This window comes from Pseudopipra pipra, chromosome 6 (genome assembly GCF_036250125.1).
Source record: "Pseudopipra pipra isolate bDixPip1 chromosome 6, bDixPip1.hap1, whole genome shotgun sequence".
In the NCBI taxonomy this organism is placed as follows: domain Eukaryota; kingdom Metazoa; phylum Chordata; class Aves; order Passeriformes; family Pipridae; genus Pseudopipra; species Pseudopipra pipra.
This window is the reverse complement of record NC_087554.1, coordinates 54,563,908-54,584,235: the sequence shown is the minus strand read 5'-3', so window position 1 is coordinate 54,584,235 and position 20,328 is coordinate 54,563,908. Positions and strand designations below refer to the sequence as shown.

Genomic DNA, 20,328 nt, shown 5'->3' with positions numbered 1-20,328 from the left:
GGAAAGGAATGTGCCACACCACCAGGAAAGGAGGAGCAGCCGCCTCTCCAGGGCCACTGGTGGGAATCACAACAGGCAGCTCCAGCTGGCAGCAGTGTACTAAGGCTGCTGGAGTTTCCCAAGAGCCCAGGACTTTGATCCCTGACTCCAGGGAACCTGCACTCCAATGACACCTCCACACAGACGATGCAACACAGCAAGGGGCAAATGCTGGTTGCATCTCCTCACCAAAATTTGAAAGGTAAGGGGGGTCAATTACACATCAGAACCACACTTTATGTCAATAACATTTTACTACACATTTTATTACATCAATGGCTTGAAAAAATTTTATTTGATGTCAGCAAACATTGGAAATCATAGAAAAATGAATTATGTAGAATTTCACAAAGGAATTTACCCCACTATAATTCCTCATACAGTAAAATAATCCAAAACCAAATGTTACTTTTCAGTGGCTAAGCAATTTTATAATGCTATGAACATTCATCACAGTAAGTGTGCTGAATAATAGAAAACAGGCAAAAAAGACATTTAAAATATTACTTACAACAGCATTATTACAACATACTTTCTTTAAAATCCCAACGAGTATTTAATCACTTCAAAAGCTATACAGCATTTCCATTATATTTGCAAACTTAACCTTATACATCTTTTAAAATCTTGAAAAAACTTCTTTTAAGCAATCTATAAGCAGTTAACAAAATTGATAAAATCTACATAATGGAATACTATACACTCCAGTATAAATCTTATTTTAGGAGAATATGAATGTAAACACTCATTATTATACAACATGCATAGACTATACTGACCTTCCATCTTCTGAACTGTAACTTTCACTGCAATTGTGCTTTACTATCAACAGGAAAAGCTGCATTAATCCAGGGAGTGGCAGAAAGTATTTGCTTTAGGGGCATTGCACAAGATCACTAGATTTTTTACTTGCTGAAGACAAGCTGGAGCTAATAAAATAATTTTTCACTTTTTTTTTTTTGTAGACAGTAAGTATCAGGCCACTCATTGCTGAATGGGCTGTGCACAACTTTATACCAATTGGAAAAACACGCATTATCAAAAGAAATCTCCTCCGGTATTTTTGCATTTTGTTGACTTGGAGATTTTTGTTCACAAATCCAGTGATCGAGTTAGTGTAATGCACTGTTTGGCTCATATTTGGTGTGCAAGAATACCAACAGCATATTAGCGATTTCAGAGAATAAAAACTGAAATTTAAAGTGACAATGAGCATATTTCAATACATAATGTTTCTGATGTATTTGTACAGGAAAGAAAAATGTTTGTCGGGACATTGCTTTAAGAGAGTAAGAGTTTCACTCTTATTTTAACTATTAAAAAAGTGTTCTAGTGGATATTCATGGGGTCTTCCTGGTTGCAAACTTGTAAAAATATATTAAGAAATCATTATCCCCATTGGTATTAAATATATTGAGACACAACCATTGTGGTTGCATTACCAGTTATGGCTACTATGGTCTTAAGCATCTGATTGTACATTGTTGCTATACTGTTAAGCACAACTGAGGCGTGTATTTTTTCCCTTGGTTATAAGATTAAATTAGAAAAATTGATCACTGTTTCAAACCAGTTAAACACGAATATTCAAGTAACAAGGTTGTTTTAATGGATAAGTGAAAAAAGAAGTTACCTAGCACTTTACACAACTACATAAAAATTAAATAGAACAAATGAAATTTGTTTATGCATATGCAATACACTTTTATATCTTTAAGATTTCTAAAACTAAAACTTAAACTATCATTTGCTTTAACGATACCATATTTTGCACAATAACTTATACTTAGGAGAAATAATTTCCCATTTTCCACAAAATATATATAATTATGACATTCACATTGATAGTTTAAGAAACAAAATTTAAGTGAATATTCTATCTTATGCAGTTATCTTTGTGGACCCTTCTAGTCAGAATGCAACCAGTTGATGTTTCTAATGCTTGACCCATTTAAAAAAAGAAAAAGAGGGTCTTCACCTAAACAAGATCAAACCATTTCAAAAGCTAAAATGATTTTATCGCATTTAAAAACATAGTTCAAGAGAACGTAAAAAACTAAACCTTTAAAATACAGTGCTATTATATTGCATGTATCAACTACAATAAGATAGCAGTCAACTGAAAAGTAATTAAACAACTTTTTTCTTCCTAATATCACGAATTATACATGTTTCCCCCTACCCCTTGGGGATGAAGCCAAAACACAACTTTTCTGATCATAAGATGGACAGATTTGAGGGCAAAAACCAATAGAAAGTCCTCACAGGTAACTAACTCTCCAGCAGAAGCCTCTCCTGACGAGTCCCCCCAGCTGGGATGCAGGTTCCACAACATTCCCACACTGGCGAGGACCTGTCTCCATGCATTGGTACCAGCAGGAGGTTTAATACTAGAGTGTTTCTAATGAGCAGCATTGCTTTACACAACTGTCAACTGGATTCACAGTGCTATTTGCCCGGTCTTTAATCCTAATTCACACACTGGCTAACAACTAGCGTCCTTTCCCACAGGAGACTCCCAACTCCAACTGGCACAGGTCTGAAGGAACATCTGAACCACGATCAGAGCTCCCAGTTCACAGCAACAGCTGTAGAGACACAAACATCAATACAAAGGATAGGGAATAGCTCCCTTCCACACTCCCATCACCTCGTAGGATCTCTCTGGAGCTACTAGAATGGAACTGCTCAGAAACAGCTGCCAGGTTTCTGAAACAGGCCCTTTGTGGGCTCCATGCTCCAGCATGCCCTAGGAAATCCCTATCTGCTCTGTGCCTGTGTGTCATTGCTCAGTTTCTGATGTTGAATTACTCTCCTCACACAAGGCCCAAGGGGAAGGACTTTCCTTGGGCTGTGTCCACACTGCAGGAGGTGCACAGAGCTGGCTCTATTACCCAGCTGGTATCAGCCTGCCTCACTCAGGTACAGAGAGCAGAGCCACTACAGCACACAACATAGCACAGCCCAGCAGCTAAACATCAGCACCAAGGACGGGGCTCAACTATGAGCTGCAGCACCTCAGCTGCAGGCCAGGCCACGGACTAGCTCATTTCAGTTGTGTTAAGAAAGGCTGGTGCTGTACATCACGGTGTGCCATCTTGGCTTGAACCCTCTGCAGAGGAAGATAAGCAAAAAAGGTCCTTTTTTCCACCTGGTAGTTTCTTTCAACATCATTAAATTAACCATTTTTAAATGCTTTGTGACTAGTGTTATTTTGCAGCTTTCCACTGGACAAGAAGTAATAATGCTGCTTCTAGTTTCTCTGAACACTGCTCGGCAGTCAGCAACTACCTTGTTCAAGCTGCAAAGTCCTCATACAGGACTTCCAAGAACAGCTCCAGTTCAAGCCAGGTCATCCGAGCAGAGGGCTGGGATTTGAAAGCTGCATGCACCAAGTATTTGGAAAAGCACCTCTTAGATTTTAAATTGCATATTTTGGTTCAGAACATGAAAGCGATGTGTGCTTCAGAAGGGTTAAAATGGCCAATGAAAATTAACCCGGTTCTTCTCCATTAAACTTCCAAGAGATCAAAAACTCTTGAAGGTTGAATTTTGTGCTCCAACCCTCATCCAGACTTCCAGTGGGAGAAGCAGGTTTGATGTCTTTGGCAAACAGCGCTCTGAAGAGAAATGAGACACTGGGACAGAAAGTGACCTATGGTAGCCAAATGTAAAAAGGCACATATTCCCCAAAGGAGAGGCACCAGAGGAAGTTTGTTTTGACTTAATCCCGCAGAGGATCAGGAAAAAGAAAGTTGTGTAGCACTCATTTAACAAGTTACAATGCAAATGCTGAATGCCAGGGGTTAAATAGCGTATCAAACAGTTTCAGATTACGTATTCCCTTTTGCACTAAATAAAAGCCATTAAAATATACAGGAATAAAATGCTCAATTAGGGAGCTTTCTATGAAGCAAGAACACACAAATACAGTGGAAGGAATTGCACAAACCAGAAGTGTAATGAGTTACATCTACAACCTTGGACTGACCAAACCTTACAAATAACATTTCCTATCACTTTGCATTATTCAAGATTGTTTGTTAACATGTCCTGTCATGGCAGAACAAACCTGACACTGCTGGCATGTGCACAGGCCTCTCCTTTATAGAAAGCTCACTAACAATAGTGTCATCGTAAGAATACACAGGAAGCGGAGACCACAAGGCCATGCAGCAATACATACTTATACCCTATGGACCAAGTATTATAAGAACTCCTAATGTGTAGGGTTACTGTGGGGCTGCTAAGGAGCTCCTTGTTTTGCAGGTTGGTCAAAAATTTATAGGTGTTACTGGTTCTAGAAGTCCCCATGCTTAAGCATGATGTTGATGAAATGGAGAGCTGAGCTACCTGGGTGCTTTTGAAAGAAAGTGGAGGCAGTATGGAGGAATGAGGGGAGATTAAGGCAGATGTAGCACAGGACTGGAAGCGTTTGCCTTTTTTTTGGTAATAGCTGCTTGTCCACAGATATGATGCAGATGGCTGTCTGAGGTTTGCTAATACCTGATATCCTGGATAACACAGTAGTCAACACAAATTGTTCTAGGCTACAGCACCTTCTCACGAAGCAGATGCATATCTGACATCAAGAACAGAAGTAGCCTGAAGGGGAAAGGGGGGAAAAAAAGGAGATGTTTAGTTTAAAATGAATACACAATAGGTTTTCTTGCATCTCCAAGCTTCACCCCAGATCCACGGTACTAAAAGTGACTAAACAGACAACACTGGCACATAGGAAGAATCGCAGCAGCTTTCCCTGTTTTGAGGCACACTGGGATTTGTTGTTGGGAATTTAAACGTACAGGAATTTAGACTGGAGCTGCAGCTGCTTTATAATCAGTAGTCTCACCTCCCTCCTTCAAAAAAAGGGAAGTGTAGCCACTTGCTATGGAAAAGCCCAGAGCCCTCAGAGGGCTGATGAAGCTTTCACCAGGCTGGTGGCCAGACAACTAAGGCATGCCAGGGGAGAAAGCACCCAAGGGACTTAAGTGTTAGGCCAGCAAAGTCATCTCCTGGCTGCTGCAGAGTCCCCCTGACTTGACCAGATACCACCTGTGTAAGTGCCCTCAGGAGCAGGCATCAGCCATGCAGTACTGTGCAGCTCAGGAGGGACTGGGAAACCTGCTCCTAGGCCACACAGATCACTTATGGGATAATCCAAATGATACGTCACCTTGCCCCCAGAACTGCTGAGACAGGCACCCAGTCAGTACAGTGCTTATGTTACTTCTGAAGGCAGGAGCACTGCATTTATAGCCAGTCTGAGGCAAGGTTTGATGTGCTCAGAGAGCATGGTGGCCACTAGATATCCACTGTGGGACAGCTTTGTGTCCCTTCCATATGTGTTTTTATAAAAAACTGCAGGCTTGGTAGTTAAAATCCCCTCTATGCTGCCAGCCATGACATATCAGTTTTCCTACTGTCCAGAACAGGCCTCATCAAGACCCACAAGCCACATGGCGCTAGCCATATGTGGTCTGCCACAGCTGGCAGCTCACTGCCACCCTGCCTAGCTCCTGTCTGTGTCAGCTTGGTGCAGGCAGGCTCTGCCCTCATCCCCACAGTATTGCAGGGCACTGAGTTGCCTGACTTTCACAACAGCTGCCGTTTCTCCAGGCTTTGCAACCATTTCCACCAGACTGTTGTTTTGGTCTGGTTCCCACCACTCAGCACTTGTTCTGCTCCAGACTGGGCACTTTCCATCACTAGTTTCAGGGATCACAACAGCTGCTCTAGCAGTAATTTTACCAGACCTTGCCATCATGCCTCCACTCTCCCTGCTCCTCCTCTGCTAACTCATTTGGGATCCTCACTGCTCCAGTACCCTCACACTTGGCCACATCAGCCCACTCCAGTTCCTGCTGCAGCCATTTTTTCCTTTGTCAGGCAAGACTCACCTGTTTTGACTTCAACTGTCAGGAACAAGGGTGTATTTGAAGCTAGGGAGAATCTCAGAGGGCTCAGAGAAGAAAAGCTCTGCACTGCCAACAGATACAACTCTACTGATGACAGGAAAAGGCAGTGACATGAGCCACCTATCTTTCAAATTGGTGGCTCTACCTCTCAATTCTGGAAGAAAGGGACAATTTCACTCACACCCTCCTGAGAAGGCGAGTTTTCTGAGTTTGATTTTATTTACCTGTCATACCTTTGGATCTAGTTCCCAAATAATCTTTGAATTACATGTTATTAGGATTTGTGAAGCAGTGGAGTTCTGCTTTTTGAATGTCTGAAGGACAAGGTATGGGTGACCCACCCTTAATCAGACCAACAAAGATATACAATACACTCAGAAGTCTTTACTCCAAAATTTGCCCTATGTTGTTGACTGTGCTTGCATTTAAAAGACATGGCTTGTGCACCAAGTTGTCTTACAAATTAGGCCAAAGGAAGTCCTTGACATTTTTAACACACAAGCCTCTGCTGGGGTTTTTCTTTGCAAGATCATGTTGATACTACATTTTTGTAACTCACTTTCATATTTAAACATTCTACAGTCCTTTAGTTAACTTTAAGCATACATGGCCTTTGGAGAAGTGTTAACTCCATGAAGATCCATCACGGAGATGCTGTTTCTAAAATGTCTGTCTTCACAGAAACTGCTGTAAAAATCATGGAAACTTTGTCTTTAGGTAATTCCAGAGTGAAGAGTTTCACACACTCATCTTGTTTATAGCTTTCTTCCCTTCCCTCGAGTGAAGCCACTCAATCATAAAAAATGAAAGAGCAAGTTTTGGCTCAGAAGACTGTAGGGTCCAACAAAGCCAAACCTAGAACAGTTGGGAGAACTGAGTGCAGGGAAAACATCCAAGTGAGATAAAGATATATGGAGTTTCAGCAGCAAGAGGCATTAAAATCTCCTTGTTCTGATGAGATACAGATACTGTCAGAGGGCTGCAAACCAACTGTTCTCTTTCTGCTTTCGTACATGCCTGGAATTCCCAATTCCCAAAATCAGTACTGGAACGTGTATATCCAGAGGAAGTGAAATATGCTCAGATTGAAGACTGTAAAAAATTTGCAAAGACTGTGTGTGTATATATATACACATATATACACACACATATATACACACACATATATACACACACATATATACACACACATATATACACACACATATATACACACACATATATACACACACATATATACACACACATATATACACACACATATATACACACACATATATACACACACATATATACACACACATATATACACACACATATATACACACACATATATACACACACATATATACACACACATATATACACACACATATATACACACACATATATACACACACATATATACACACACATATATACACACACATATATACACACACATATATACACACACATATATACACACACATATATACACACACATATATACACACACATATATACACACACATATATACACACACATATATACACACACATATATACACACACATATATACACACACATCTATCCGAACTGAGCTCGGATCAGGAATTTTATGTTACTTTTAAACTGGATTTACCTCATCTTCCTCTTCAGACATCTTAGTGGAATTATCAGGGGATTTTACAGGCTTCTGGCTATTGGTTCCATTTGTCTCCTCTTTGCCGTGCTCTGCCTCCCACTCCTGTAGGACTTCATCTATGTTGAAACGACGTCGATAATTTACAAAAAAGTTTTTCACTTGCACCACAGATTTGTTTCCAATCACATCAGAGATTGCCTGAAAGTCTCGGCCGTATTTTCTGATTGCTGGAAGCGACAAAAAGAAAACCAAAAGCAATGTGTTATTTCCACTAAGATCACAAATCAGGCTCAAGTCACAGCATAAGGATCCAAAGCTGAACCTCTATCAAGGTTTCAAGCCTTTTTCAGATTAATCCAGGAAAAAAGAAGTCTAAATGGGGCAAGAGACACAGCTAAGACCAGCCCTGGAGAAGAGAAGAAAATTAAGGTTTAGTAAAAGATGGGCAGAGCCAAATCTACAAGACCTTGTAAATCTGCCTGTACTGCTTGAAAAGTTATACAAGAAGACAGCATAGCAGTGATTCCAGCAGAGTTTCATTTTCTGAAAGCTTAGACAAGCAGACATTATTTGCAAATATTCATATGATGAAATTTATACTGCCCAGGGAGGGGAAGGGGGAATATTTTTGCCTTGTTCAAATACATTCTTGGTGCATTAGTACACAGCAACGTCAAAATCCTTCATTAGCCACTGAAAGGAAACTCAGCCCTGAAATACAGCAAAGTTTTGACCATCAACAATTGAAGTACAAATAAACTTGCAGTGCCATACCTTGCACAGCAAGAAGCTGCTCATCTGTGGTCCAACGTGCATTAAATTTCTGGACGACCTAGACAGCAAAAAAAAAAAAAAAAAATTAGGTAACTTCATTTATGTACCTTCACTTGTATCTGAGCTCTTAAAAAACCCTCAAAAGTGCAAAAAAGAATTGTTAGTCAAAGTATATAATTCCTTTAGTAGCAATGACATTTTCAGCATAAAGAACTGAATATGGCATCCATTCAGTTAAATGTGACATAAACTGTGCCTGTAAGTCATGGTAACAAAAGAAGACAGGGAAAGGTCTGAGCAGATAACTAAGAGCCACACTCTTCCAAAGCACCTACTTGTTTTTATCACAGACATCTTCTGTAATCTGGGCCAAATTACTTCCAGCATGAGGTACCAGCATTGGAGGGAACACAGAGAAAGCCTCAAGTGCCCAAAGAAAGATGGACCATCAATATCCTCTCCCACCTTTCTCAGCATTTAGAGCAAAGCAACCACCTCTCTCACAAGGGTATACAGATATAGCACTGACAAATCATGATCTATCTGGGATACCTGTACTTCTGTTAGAAGCAACTTTCACAAGTTTCAACTTAAACACTGCTTCTTACTTTCTTCTCATCTCCCATTTCCATTACACATCAGTGAATATGATAAAGGACCTGAGTCACACTGACAACCAATAGGACATTGGTCCTACTTTACTGGAAACCAATAGCCATGGTATGTAAACACAGATTAGCATTTATCTTCACAATAAACAAGGGGCAGAAAACGATCTTACCTCTGGAAGTCTGTATTGTTCTATACCACCTTCAAGTTTTTCTTTGAGGGCGCTGTTTGTCTGTTTGATATTCTGAATCTGAAAAGAAAGTTTCATTCCTTTAAAAAGGATTAAAACATATCTTTGGACAAGCCTTTTTTTCTAGCAGCCTCAGCAGGAACCCCACAAGCTCAGCCTTTCCAAAAGGAAGTGTGTGGAATGGAGGAGCAGCTGGTGAATCAGGAGATCCCATTTAATTTATTCTCTGCTGTTTGCAAGTTACTTGGAGCATGAACTGCCCCAACTTTGAGGTCTGTATAAAGACCATCATGAGAAGAAAGACCCCGTTTGCAGCAAGTAATGAATCAAAGACTGCTAGAGAGCTTCACTTCTCCCAGAGTGCCAAAGAAAGGCTTCAGGCCAAAATACCAATTCTATAAAGTTTAATAAAGAGCTTGAGAAAGATCTCTGCTTCAGAAAGAGCAAAAATGCTCAGATCTAGGCAACAGATTCATGTAGTAAACCTGTCTTTAATCACAGATATTTGAAAAACATTTGTTTAAAAGGCAGATCCATGAGGGAAGCAAAAGGTATACAGGAAAGTTTGTATGATGCCTGTCTAAGAAAGACTAAACCACATCTGCCTCTTCTAAAAGTACCATATGAAAAAGCAAAGGAAACCAGCTGCTGCAGATGGAAATCAGATACTGCTGAAACTAATGTCACCTGAGGAAAGTTCACAGTTAAAACCATAGGAACTCTGAACTGCAAGAAACAGCAAGTGCCAACAAGTGTTCCTTCAAGTCCCCGCTGTGAACTTCTCCTTGCTTTTAGGTATAAAATAGGCTTGCCTAAGGAACTACAACATGAGATGTAAAACCCACGGCTGCACTAGTTCAGAGCACAGAACTAGCAGCTTGTCAACTAAGCCACATAACAACACACATCATCACTGCCAAGCCACAAATTCCTGCCAGCTTCACAGACTGAAACAGGCCTTACCATCAAAACCAGCCCATCCATACCCCAATCCATACCTGTCGTTTGATTGAGACTAATTCCATGTCCAGTTGTCTGAGTACAGTGGTAGCAGCTGTTGCATTGGCAGAAACAGCCTCCACATCTTCCTGGGAAAGGAACATTCCTTTGGGAGGTTTCCTCTTTGCTCTGTTTTTGGCCTGCGTACTGTGCTTCTCCTTCTTCACCTGAGGGACAGTTTCAGCAGGTGGCACCTGGCAGAGAGCAGTCATTTTATAAAACTAGATGATCTTTAAAGGTCCCTTCCAGCTCAAACCGTCCTATGATTCTATGACTTTTAGCCATCAAAGACTGGAGAACAACAAAGCTACTTTGCAGACAGGAAGACATTTTTTGCTTTAAGTGGCGTGTCATACAAACACTGTCTTGTACAAATCTCTCCTTTCTTCTAGGCAGCTTTCAGTATTTACAGAGATACTAATTGTCATCTCTGCCCATTCTCATTTTGTGAGGCAGATGCACAATTTTGCAGCAGTTAAATGTTCTCCTTATTTTGAAACCTCCAAAACCTCTCTTCTTGCTTTCATCACCAGGCCTGAAGACACCATTTTAACTGAACTCCAGAATGAAACAAAGTGGAGTTTGCAGACAGGGGAAGAACACAACTAGAACAGTTTACTGAGATTTGTGTTATTACAAGTCAGACAGGAAAAGGAATAAACCAAATTTATTTAAAGGCGAAGGATAAAGGAGTGAGATGACTACAGAGTAATTCTTAGATTGTTACACCATTCATTGGAAGACAAGTTTTCTTGCATAGCACTTGTATATCAACTGTTCCATTAAACTGATGCAGTTTTGCCTAAAATAAAATTTAAGTCTCTTTTGGAAAAACAAATATTTCACAGATCACTTATTTTTATCCCTTACATTTAAAGCAAAGAATTTAGCACACACCTCTAACAGAGAGATTAGCCAGGACACTACACTACACATCCTTCAAGAGCACATCTGATTCTAAAAACCAAAACCATTTCTTCCAGAAGTTATTTTCAACATGTAACTCATAACTAAGATTTACTGCCCAGTGACTGGAGCCTGGCCAAGAACACAGAACAGAAGAAGGGTGGCAGGGAGAGAAAAAGTAGAGAGGGGAGGCTGAATACTCTACTTGATCAATGCCAGCTTTAAACACATTGGCTTCATTTAGAGCTATTGTTCCCCTCCTAATTTGCAGCTACATGCAGTTTCTACAGAGTTTGTGACATTTGCTCATTAGTGAACATTAAATGCTCACATTTGAAACCACACAAGGCTGAGGACCAACCCCACGTAAGCATGAGGTTCTGACTCCCAAAGTCCAGAGGACTCCTCCACAGATGTCAGCAGACAAAAGCGTGCACCCTCTTCATGGGCACAACGGTCAGAGCCACATAACAGCAGTAATGTGTACAATTGCCTGTTCTCAACCTTTTTCTTCCATCGATTAGTGCAAAGTATTCCATGAGATACGACGCCAAAGGCAAGCCCAGAAGCAAGAGGTAACTATTGCTATGGCAGGATGGATACTCCTATTTCCTTTTGCAGAAGGGAGTGGTGAGCAGGGGAAAGCAAAGTGGTTTAGTTACGAGCAAGTGAGGTAAGCTCTGTACCCTGCTTCAGAAGTGAGCACTTTGATAACTGAGCCAGGTAAATTATTCAGCATGAATAGGCATTTCAGATCTACTCCTATTTCATTTGCATACACAATTTCACAGGACCACACAGCAATAACTCACTACAGGTTCAGGCTGTAGGTTGACCAACATGCAATTCCCACAGTGCAAACACCCTAGAAGCCTCAACATTAAGGAAAAATGAAAGCATTTTTAAATGACTGTTTTACACAGTTCAAAAAATGCAAAACTCTTTTGTGTTGGGGACAAGAAGCCAGAGCTCCAGCAGAACAGTTTGTGATGGCTCCAAATGCCTCTAGGATCCAGCAAAAATTTGAATATCTACTCTTTCTTGGAAACTCTTGCTTTCCTGGCCACACACATCCCTCTTTAGAATTAAATAAAGTAATGAAAACCAGAAAGAATTAAAATGCAGGGATTTAACAGTGCTCCTCTGTTTATTTAGGTATTGCCACTGCTATCCAGTGCACTTCAGTCTTACAAACCCCTTAATACAAAGTTCCCTTCCTCAGATTTCACTCTGGGAGAAGAAAAGACCAAGCTATCTCAAGCCATGTAAAAGCAGAGGATGAAATGGGAGGCATTTCCAGGAACAGGGAAGATATGGAGAAAGCAGCTCTAGGTCATGACCTCAGTATTACAGAGTTACTATCTGAGGAAATCCGAACAGTTGCACTAACACTGAAAGTAAAAAGGGAAGATTCCTCCTCCAGTGATCCCCAAAAGAGGAAACAGATGAGAGATTTCAGATACTCTGAGAAATCCCAGTATTACTGGGCAAGTCAGATAGTAACCAACATGTCTCAGAGACCCAAAAAACATCTCTGAGCGGTTGGGACAAGGAGGTTCTTTACGGTAAGAGTCCTGAGCTGCTGACACATCACCAGCCCTGCACATCTGACCATGTCATTAAAAGAAATGATCAAGAACGACCTTATTGCCCCCTCCTGGATACCTACTCTCTCTCAAGGCATTTCCATCAGCCCCAGGTGCAGGTACTGTAAAATCAGAATCATAAAATCATTGTTGGAAAGATTGTTGGAAAAGTTGGAAAAAACCTCCAGGATCTTCAAGTCAAACCTTTGACCAAACACTACCATGACAACTAAACCATAACACTACGAGCCACATTCACTCGTTTCTCCAACACCTCCAGGGCTGGTGACTCCACTACCTCCCTGGGCAACCCATTTCAATGCTTAACAACCCTTTCAGTGAAAAAATTCTTCCTGATGTCCAGCCTGAACCTCCCCTGGCACAGCTTAAGGCCGTGCCCTCTTGTCCTGTCATTAGTTGCCTGGGAGAAGAGGCCAACCCCCATCCTGCTACAACCTCCTTTCAGGTAGCTGTAGAGAGTGATAAGGTCTCCCACAAGCCTCCTCTTCTCCAGGCTAAACAACCCCAGCTAAACTCTTAACAGGCTGTGAAAGCTGTTGGCTTCATTTTGCCCTCCAGTACAATCCCTGACCAGAAGAGTCCCCACCAGGCTGCCTGACACTGCACACACAGTCAGACTGCACATGCTGCATGAGTTTCAGCTCAGCAGGAGTGCCATGGCCTGCATCAGTGTGACAGGGAGGGCACACAGCCTCCTCCCACACAATATTTTCTACAAAAATGCCTTGATGGTAACTATTAGACATCTGATCTGGTTTGGCCTTACAACAGAAAGTTGGCAAAGAACTACCTTTCCCTTTTCTGCAGCAAATTCAGGGCATGTCAGTATTGGTAGGGAAGGAAGCAATAACAGAGGGGATTGAAGGGAGCTCTTTTACAGATGCAAGCTTTCGAAGAGCTTACAAAGAAATCTAAACTTGAAAATTTATTAAAATATTGGGAAATAGGACAACACTATTATTTGCAAGACACTGGAGAGCTGCAGTATGCAGCTGCAACTTAGCCAAGTGAGAACCCTTCCTGTTTGGCTGTTGCTGAAGCTTCTGCAGTTTCTTGTAAGGATGAATGCAAATGGCTTCACATCCACTCTGCTCCTAGACAGACATCAAGGGTGCTGGTCCTTTCAGTGGAAGCAACAGTTAGGCTTTTCTGGAAAGTCTAGAGAGCACCCTGGCACAGGCAAAGAACAGATGGGAATGTTGCAATTTTTCAGTTATTTCCATTAAAAATAATTTGTTGGAGAAATTAATCTCTTTGACAGTGGCTGACAAAACAGCTGCTCTAGGACTTTGTTTTTGCCTCAGTTAGATCAGCTTTTTAAATATTTCTAGTGGATTTTCCCGACATATAACCTTTAAAGGAATTTAAAAAGGGAAATAGAATGTCCGTGGGAGAGAAATTAGGCTACAAGAAATCAGGAAAGGGAACTACTTCAAGGAGAGATGGCCTTAGGATAAGCATCTTTCTCACTCACACATACAACCCACGCTGCAGCTGAAAGGGAAGGTGCTTTCATTTAGTAGCAGATAACCTGCAGGTTACAGACATGAAGTATATGCTTTCTGGTTAAGCATCACAGACTAGGTTTTCAAAACTGTTATATCTGTGTGGCTATTTTCATCCAGAACTCTATGCCCACTTCAACTACTTCATTTTAAGTGAGATGCAAGTACTGCACTTCAAGTAGACAAAATATTCTGCACATAACAGGTCAAGGCCCCTCTGCCACACAAAATGAACTGGTTACAAAAACCTTCTCCTTTTCACCAATGGAGTTGCAATCCTGGTGCAACTGAAATCCTCAGAACTACTGCTGGGAATTTCAGTACATCAGGAATTTACCTCAGAATCTAAGCTGTAGATAAACACGCTCTTGATGGTCTACCTAGAACAAAAGGCTGTCTTCTCCCCTTCCAAGCCATCTTAATGGGGAGATGTGCTTCTACTCCATCTCCACGCAGTTGGGTTGATTTAAACCATCACTGAAGGTGGTTTAAGCTAACGCACCCGAAGAGAGAATCAAAGAGACTAGAAACAATCACAGACTACATAATCATGGGACGGTAAAGTCTGAAATTTTCCCAGTTCCATCCATAATAACTTATCTAAACTTGTCTTGATCTAAGAATAATTCTGAAGACAATTCTTTTCTTGTATGACAACTATACAAAGCACAAAAAGAAAATTACATACTGTCAGCTTCTACATGAAGTAGCTAGTAAGTAAACACTTTCATTTGTACAGAAATAAGAAAAAGAATTATACCTCCTTTTTGCTCTCCTTGTTTTGTTCAACTTCAATGTCAATTGGGTTATTTCCATTTGCTTCCTCCATTTCATCCTCACTGGAAGATAAAAGCAAACAGTACTGTATTAGTTTGTGAGACTCTCTTTTTCTATAAATAGCATGCTAAAACAAATGCATGGATGCAATATCAAGTCCAACAGCTTTCCATAATTTTATTCCCAGGATGTGGGGTTTTTTAGAGTTGCAGGTATCTTTCGGTTTCTTTGGCTTTGGTTTAAGTCAATAAATTCTTAACTGTGAAGATAGTACATACAGGATAACTTCTCAGTAGTGTACTTGGGCAAAGTAAGTCTGCACAGAGATATGAAATTAATTCCACAAGTTATCTTTTAAAGAACACGGGACACTGAGCATTTTAACTTTAGGCAAACTGACAGAAAGAAGACTGAGAAATACAGCAAGTAGCTAAAACTTGGATTTCATAGAACTCCTTAACATTTTGCAAAACAGACATGCACAAGATGAGCTCCCTCAAGAACAAGCATAAAAAAATGTTTGGTTGTTTTGTTTTTTCTTCAGTGACAGCTTTACATTTTATTTTCCCTTGGAAAAGAAAAAGACTATCAGTTAGAGAATAATAATAGGCATGAAATTGGGGCCATATTGAAAGTGACCCTGGCACACCTGTCCAGTTTAGCTTCATTGGAATTTTAATCAGACATTAAATCAAATGTATTTCCACCATTTAGAATTTTTGTACTGTACACAACTAAAGTTAATTGCGCCATTTGAGATGATGCCCAGAAACAGAAGAAATAAGCTGATCTAATCCAAGCTTTTTACTTTTTTTTTTTTTAATCAAAAAAATAAACCTATTTTGTCAAGTCAAACTTTATAGCCTGGGCTGAGGAACCATCAGCTGGTGCAGGTATGCCACAGGTTCAGTGCAGGGCAGAGCTGTACTACAGTGCTGGAGCCAACAGGGTACCGCTCGTGGCTGGCTCCCTGCTGCAGCCACATCTCAAGGAGGAACGGACTGCCAGGTGGCTTGGGCTGGCGTCCCTCTCCACAAGAGCAGTCACTTGTTCAAGCCACTTCTGCTCTCCCAAGCTGCCTGGCTCACCAGTTGATTCACAGGGCATTTAGTCTGAGTAATCACGATTCCAGGGAATAAACTCCCAAGCATCCCCTCCCAGAGCTGAACACACAAAGCCCCTCACACACTACTAAGAACGGCTACTGAAAACCTGGTTCTAAATGCACTGGGAGTTATTTTAGCAACAACCTGAGGAGTTGGGGAATTTCCCTGCCTAGCCACAGAAGAGATACAGAGGTATTCGAGTGAGATACCTCAGACTGCCTCTTCTCTTAACCCTATCTCTGAAAGAACTTCCTTGTGTTCTCACCTAGGTTCAGATTTCAGCCTTTCTACAACAGTCAAGTCCCACAGCCTTTGCTGTGCTGATAGTTTGATCCTGTATTCTAGCATGTTCTCTAGACATGAGCTAGACCAAAACCCACCCACTCATTTCTGCAGTTTTAGACACTGATCACTAGAACCAAAGAGCACTTCTGCAGTTCTGCCAGCACCGAATGGCACAGTACAACCTGAAAATCTGGGCACCCTGAACTCACCCAGTGTGGATTCCACACCCTGCATGGCTGCACTGACAAATCCTTTGGGGGTGTAGGGTTTGACTATTTTATGTAAGGGAGGGGAAGAATGGCAATCAAAAATCAAGCTGATGGCCTTGTGCTTAGCTTGCTACAGATGTAAACCAAATATGCACTTCCAATCCAGCTGCCTTCCTCAAAGGTTACAAAATTGCAGCACATGACAGCCCATACAGTTCTTTCCCAATGACCAGATGGTCTGAGGTGCTGCTTTTCCTACCAAACAGGCATAGGTACCTGAGAGGTGCATTTCCAAATTGCAGTAATTTCATTTATGAGCACAGAACAAAAATAGAGGACGTAGTATGAAAAGACCCCAAAATTACATAGTATGAGACAAACAAATACTCCTTATAAAAGATTCCATGCCCCCCATAAATTAGTAGGAAAACTAAAACCAAACCAAAATAAATAAATAAATAAACCCCATCAGGAAGGGGAGAAGAAAAACAGACAGCCTTTGCAGAGAAAAGAAAGGAACAGAGTGGAAAAAGAGACTCAAGTCAAAGAAGGCCAACCAAATACTGGACAAGTTGGCTGGCAGTATTCTCCCTGGCCCTGCCTGTTAAGCAAGTATTGTTGACCTAATGGAGAGATGGGAGAGGTTGAGTGAGTCATTGGTGTAGAACAGCTCAACCCTAGAAACACGTTTCTTCCCCCTTCCCAAACAGAGCTTGCTCATATGCACTGGAGCCAGCAAAGAGCTCCTTGGGAAGTGGAACTCCTTTGAGGGAAAAACTTTTGCAGAATTGTGCCCGATTATATTAGAAGTCTTCCAAAGCCAGGAACAACTCAAGTTTGGTCTGCAAAGATATTAACTGCATTTTAGAGCAGGTTGAGAAGGCACTTGCATCAAGCAGATGGAGTTGCTGCTGTTCAGAGGGGTTACTTTCCCCACAGACACGTGAGGTCTCTGCATTTCTGAGGCTCTGTCAGCTCCAGAACTAGGCAAAGTCACCGAGTGGCAGTTCCAACTGTTCAGATATTTTTAGCAATACACACAAGGCCACTGGCTGCTTTACCTTCGAGGGCTTCCATGGTTACCCAGGAGGGTGAACTTGCAGAAAAAGCAGTAGTCAAGTTCATCTGCTAAACCTCGGTAGCTAGTGACCTCCGGAACACCACCAGCCTCACTCAGATCCTAATGCACCCAGCACTCCTTGGGATACCTCTGCCAGAGAGCTCATCCTGAGTTGCCCTCTGCTACCCTCTTCTCAGTCACTCAAAAACAGAGCCTTAACTTCACCTTTCTTAGGGAACAGCTTGGCCTGACAGCCTTACACTGGTCACAGTTTTCTAAGAGGCAGGGGAGGGTCTGTGTGCATACACACACAGGAGAGAGGTCCTGCACTGGAGCCTGTTCCCTGTATCAGGTGCACATTCTCACTCTGCTGAGCATCACAGAGAGGAAATAAAGGCAGATTTCTAGCTCTTTCATTACTTCCTTTTACCATCCTGCTTATCAGCTTTTCTGGCTCTGCTGACTACAGTGCCAATCAGACTGTAAACAGTTTTAATTTCATTTTCTCCACCCTCACGCAGTATCAGAGAAAAGGTTCTAGAATGGGACGGAAACCAGTGCATTAGAGGGCAATCAGGAATTGCACAGTGTTGAAAAAGGGAGCACACCTAATTGCCAACAGATTCCTTCTGGCCTTAAGCAAAGCAAAACATGCACAGCAGGGAAGAGGGGTGTGGAAAGGTGTGGTACCAGGAAACGTTTTGGGGAAAATCCTCCATCTAGTTTCTTACAAGCTAACAGGAATCTCTGGGATAGTCTAAAGAAACCAGTGTGCAGCAATACACAGCCTTTCTACTTGCAAACCTACCTTTCCTCACGTTCCCTTTTTTGTTTACGAGCATGACGGTCCATCACACTAGTTTTAGTCCTTGTCTTCTTCCAGGAGTAGTAAAATTTCACCAGGCTGGCTATTGATTTGTCAGGAAGCTGTAAATTAAACATGTATCCTTTTATATGTTTATATGTAAAGTATTCCCAGGAGTTCATATACAATTGGTCTGGTTTTGTCAAGGAACATCTGATCTCTCTACATTGGATTGTCTCAAAGGCTCAAGCAAGGCAGTTCTGCAGCCTTTCCAAAAATGAGCTATGGCAGAGTGTTTCAGGTTAGTGCCTACTATTTAGGACATCAAAATCTCTGAAGAGCATCTCAGCAAGCCTCCACTCACCAGCCACGTAGCTGGTTCCCTTCAGAGTAGAGGAACAGAGCAAGAGCATATCCAAAATGAGGCCTTGAAACTGAGATAACAGTTTTAAAAGCCGACACAGACACGCGTAAACAACTGCAGGAACTGCTGAATTGCAGGCACCATCCCAAGCACATCTTTGATGTTTGGTTAAATAGGTTTATTCACACCATTCACACGATGAAGTCTATTCAAAGGCATCAACAAAGGATGTTTTCAAAAGGTGAAATGTTACTGTATGGTGAACTTACAATACAGAAAAACACAAGTCTCAGAATTAATTTTTTTGGTCCTTTTAGACTAATACCATTACCCTGTAGCTATGAATGAAAGGTCTGCCTCCAAAAAGCATAAAACTACATTACAACTAATTCTCTACTTCTGAAACACTCTGCATGGATGTTCTTACACAGGACTTTTAAAAGGTAAAAGTCCAGCCTTTCTTGCTGAATAAAACATGTTTTAGTTAAGTGTCTGATTCAGCTTGGAGGGCAGAACAGGTGGGGCTTGAAACAAAACTGTGAGCAAGAGCCAGATCTCTCTTATTCAGATACTGCAGTTTAAGTCTTCACTTGAGATAAGCCTGGTTCTCAAACTGCAGATTGACTTTAGGTTCTAATAGTGGACCTACCACTCTGGCCCACAGCTGCACACAGAAATCCATCTGTGCTGGCAAAGCACAGGTGCTGTGTCGATGTTGTGTTGCCAATAGCCACGCAACAGGCTGGTATGCTGAAATTAAGAGTTCCACAGAACAAACTCAGGGACAAGGCTGTTCCTGACAAACATCCACTTGGCTACAAATCCGTGCTAAGAGTGCCAAAATATCAGAACTAGCTTCGGTAAATAACGTAACTTGCTCTTCATTCTCTGGCTTTGATGATTTCTCCCCTCAGTTCCAAACTGCATTGGTGTTAATGGGGCAGCATATATAAACCAACTACTAACATGCTCCCGAGCCATTGATTCCTGTCCCCTGCTAAACACAAAGCTTCTTGCCATTTAATTTCTTTCATGCAGGATGGCTTTCCTGGGAGCAACAGTAAAAAAGTATCATTAGCTAGGGAACAGCGCATTAGCTTGGCATCCCTGTGTTGGAATGCACTTCACTGAGGGACACAGCCATGCTCCTGCACATAAACTGAATGGAGAATTTCTTGCTTTAGCATTTAACCAAGCAACAGGATAAGCTTTATGTTCTCTTTTTTTCCCCCAGGACACTCCCCTCCCCTTTTTTTCCGCCCTATATAAAACCAGAGGAATAACGAAGCTTCACCCTTCAAGAGTTCCACAAGTCCAGACTGCCCACAGTTTGTGCAAGCCCTGTCACCTGACCGAAGGGAGTGGGAGACCCTAGGACTCCAAGAACATTTGGAAATGGACATCAGTGAAGGAACATTCAAGGAGGACATGAGGAGAACGAGCCTCTTCCTGATCTTCCCTTTTGAAAAGGGATCTGGGGGTTTTCCTTCATCCGTGGAAGGCCAAGTCAGCTTTCACTTTTCAGCAGAATCAGCAACACAGACCTT

At 41.6% G+C, this 20,328-nt stretch overlaps 1 protein-coding gene across 1 annotated transcript in view; it reads right to left on the bottom strand.

The window, feature by feature from the left end:
- Window positions 1–284: 284 nt before the first annotated feature.
- The window catches only part of RCOR1 (REST corepressor 1), an 85,356-nt gene continuing 65,312 nt past the window's right edge, over window positions 285–20,328 (bottom strand). Inside the window, exons 6-12 of the mRNA XM_064659211.1 lie at window positions 18,421–18,539; window positions 14,936–15,014; window positions 10,157–10,351; window positions 9,141–9,218; window positions 8,360–8,417; window positions 7,583–7,812; window positions 285–4,644 (exon numbers count right to left, since the gene is read on the bottom strand). Coding sequence (XP_064515281.1) covers window positions 4,603–4,644; window positions 7,583–7,812; window positions 8,360–8,417; window positions 9,141–9,218; window positions 10,157–10,351; window positions 14,936–15,014; window positions 18,421–18,539 — 801 coding nt within the window. The 3' untranslated portion in view covers window positions 285–4,602. The remainder of the gene's footprint in view (window positions 4,645–7,582; window positions 7,813–8,359; window positions 8,418–9,140; window positions 9,219–10,156; window positions 10,352–14,935; window positions 15,015–18,420; window positions 18,540–20,328) is intronic.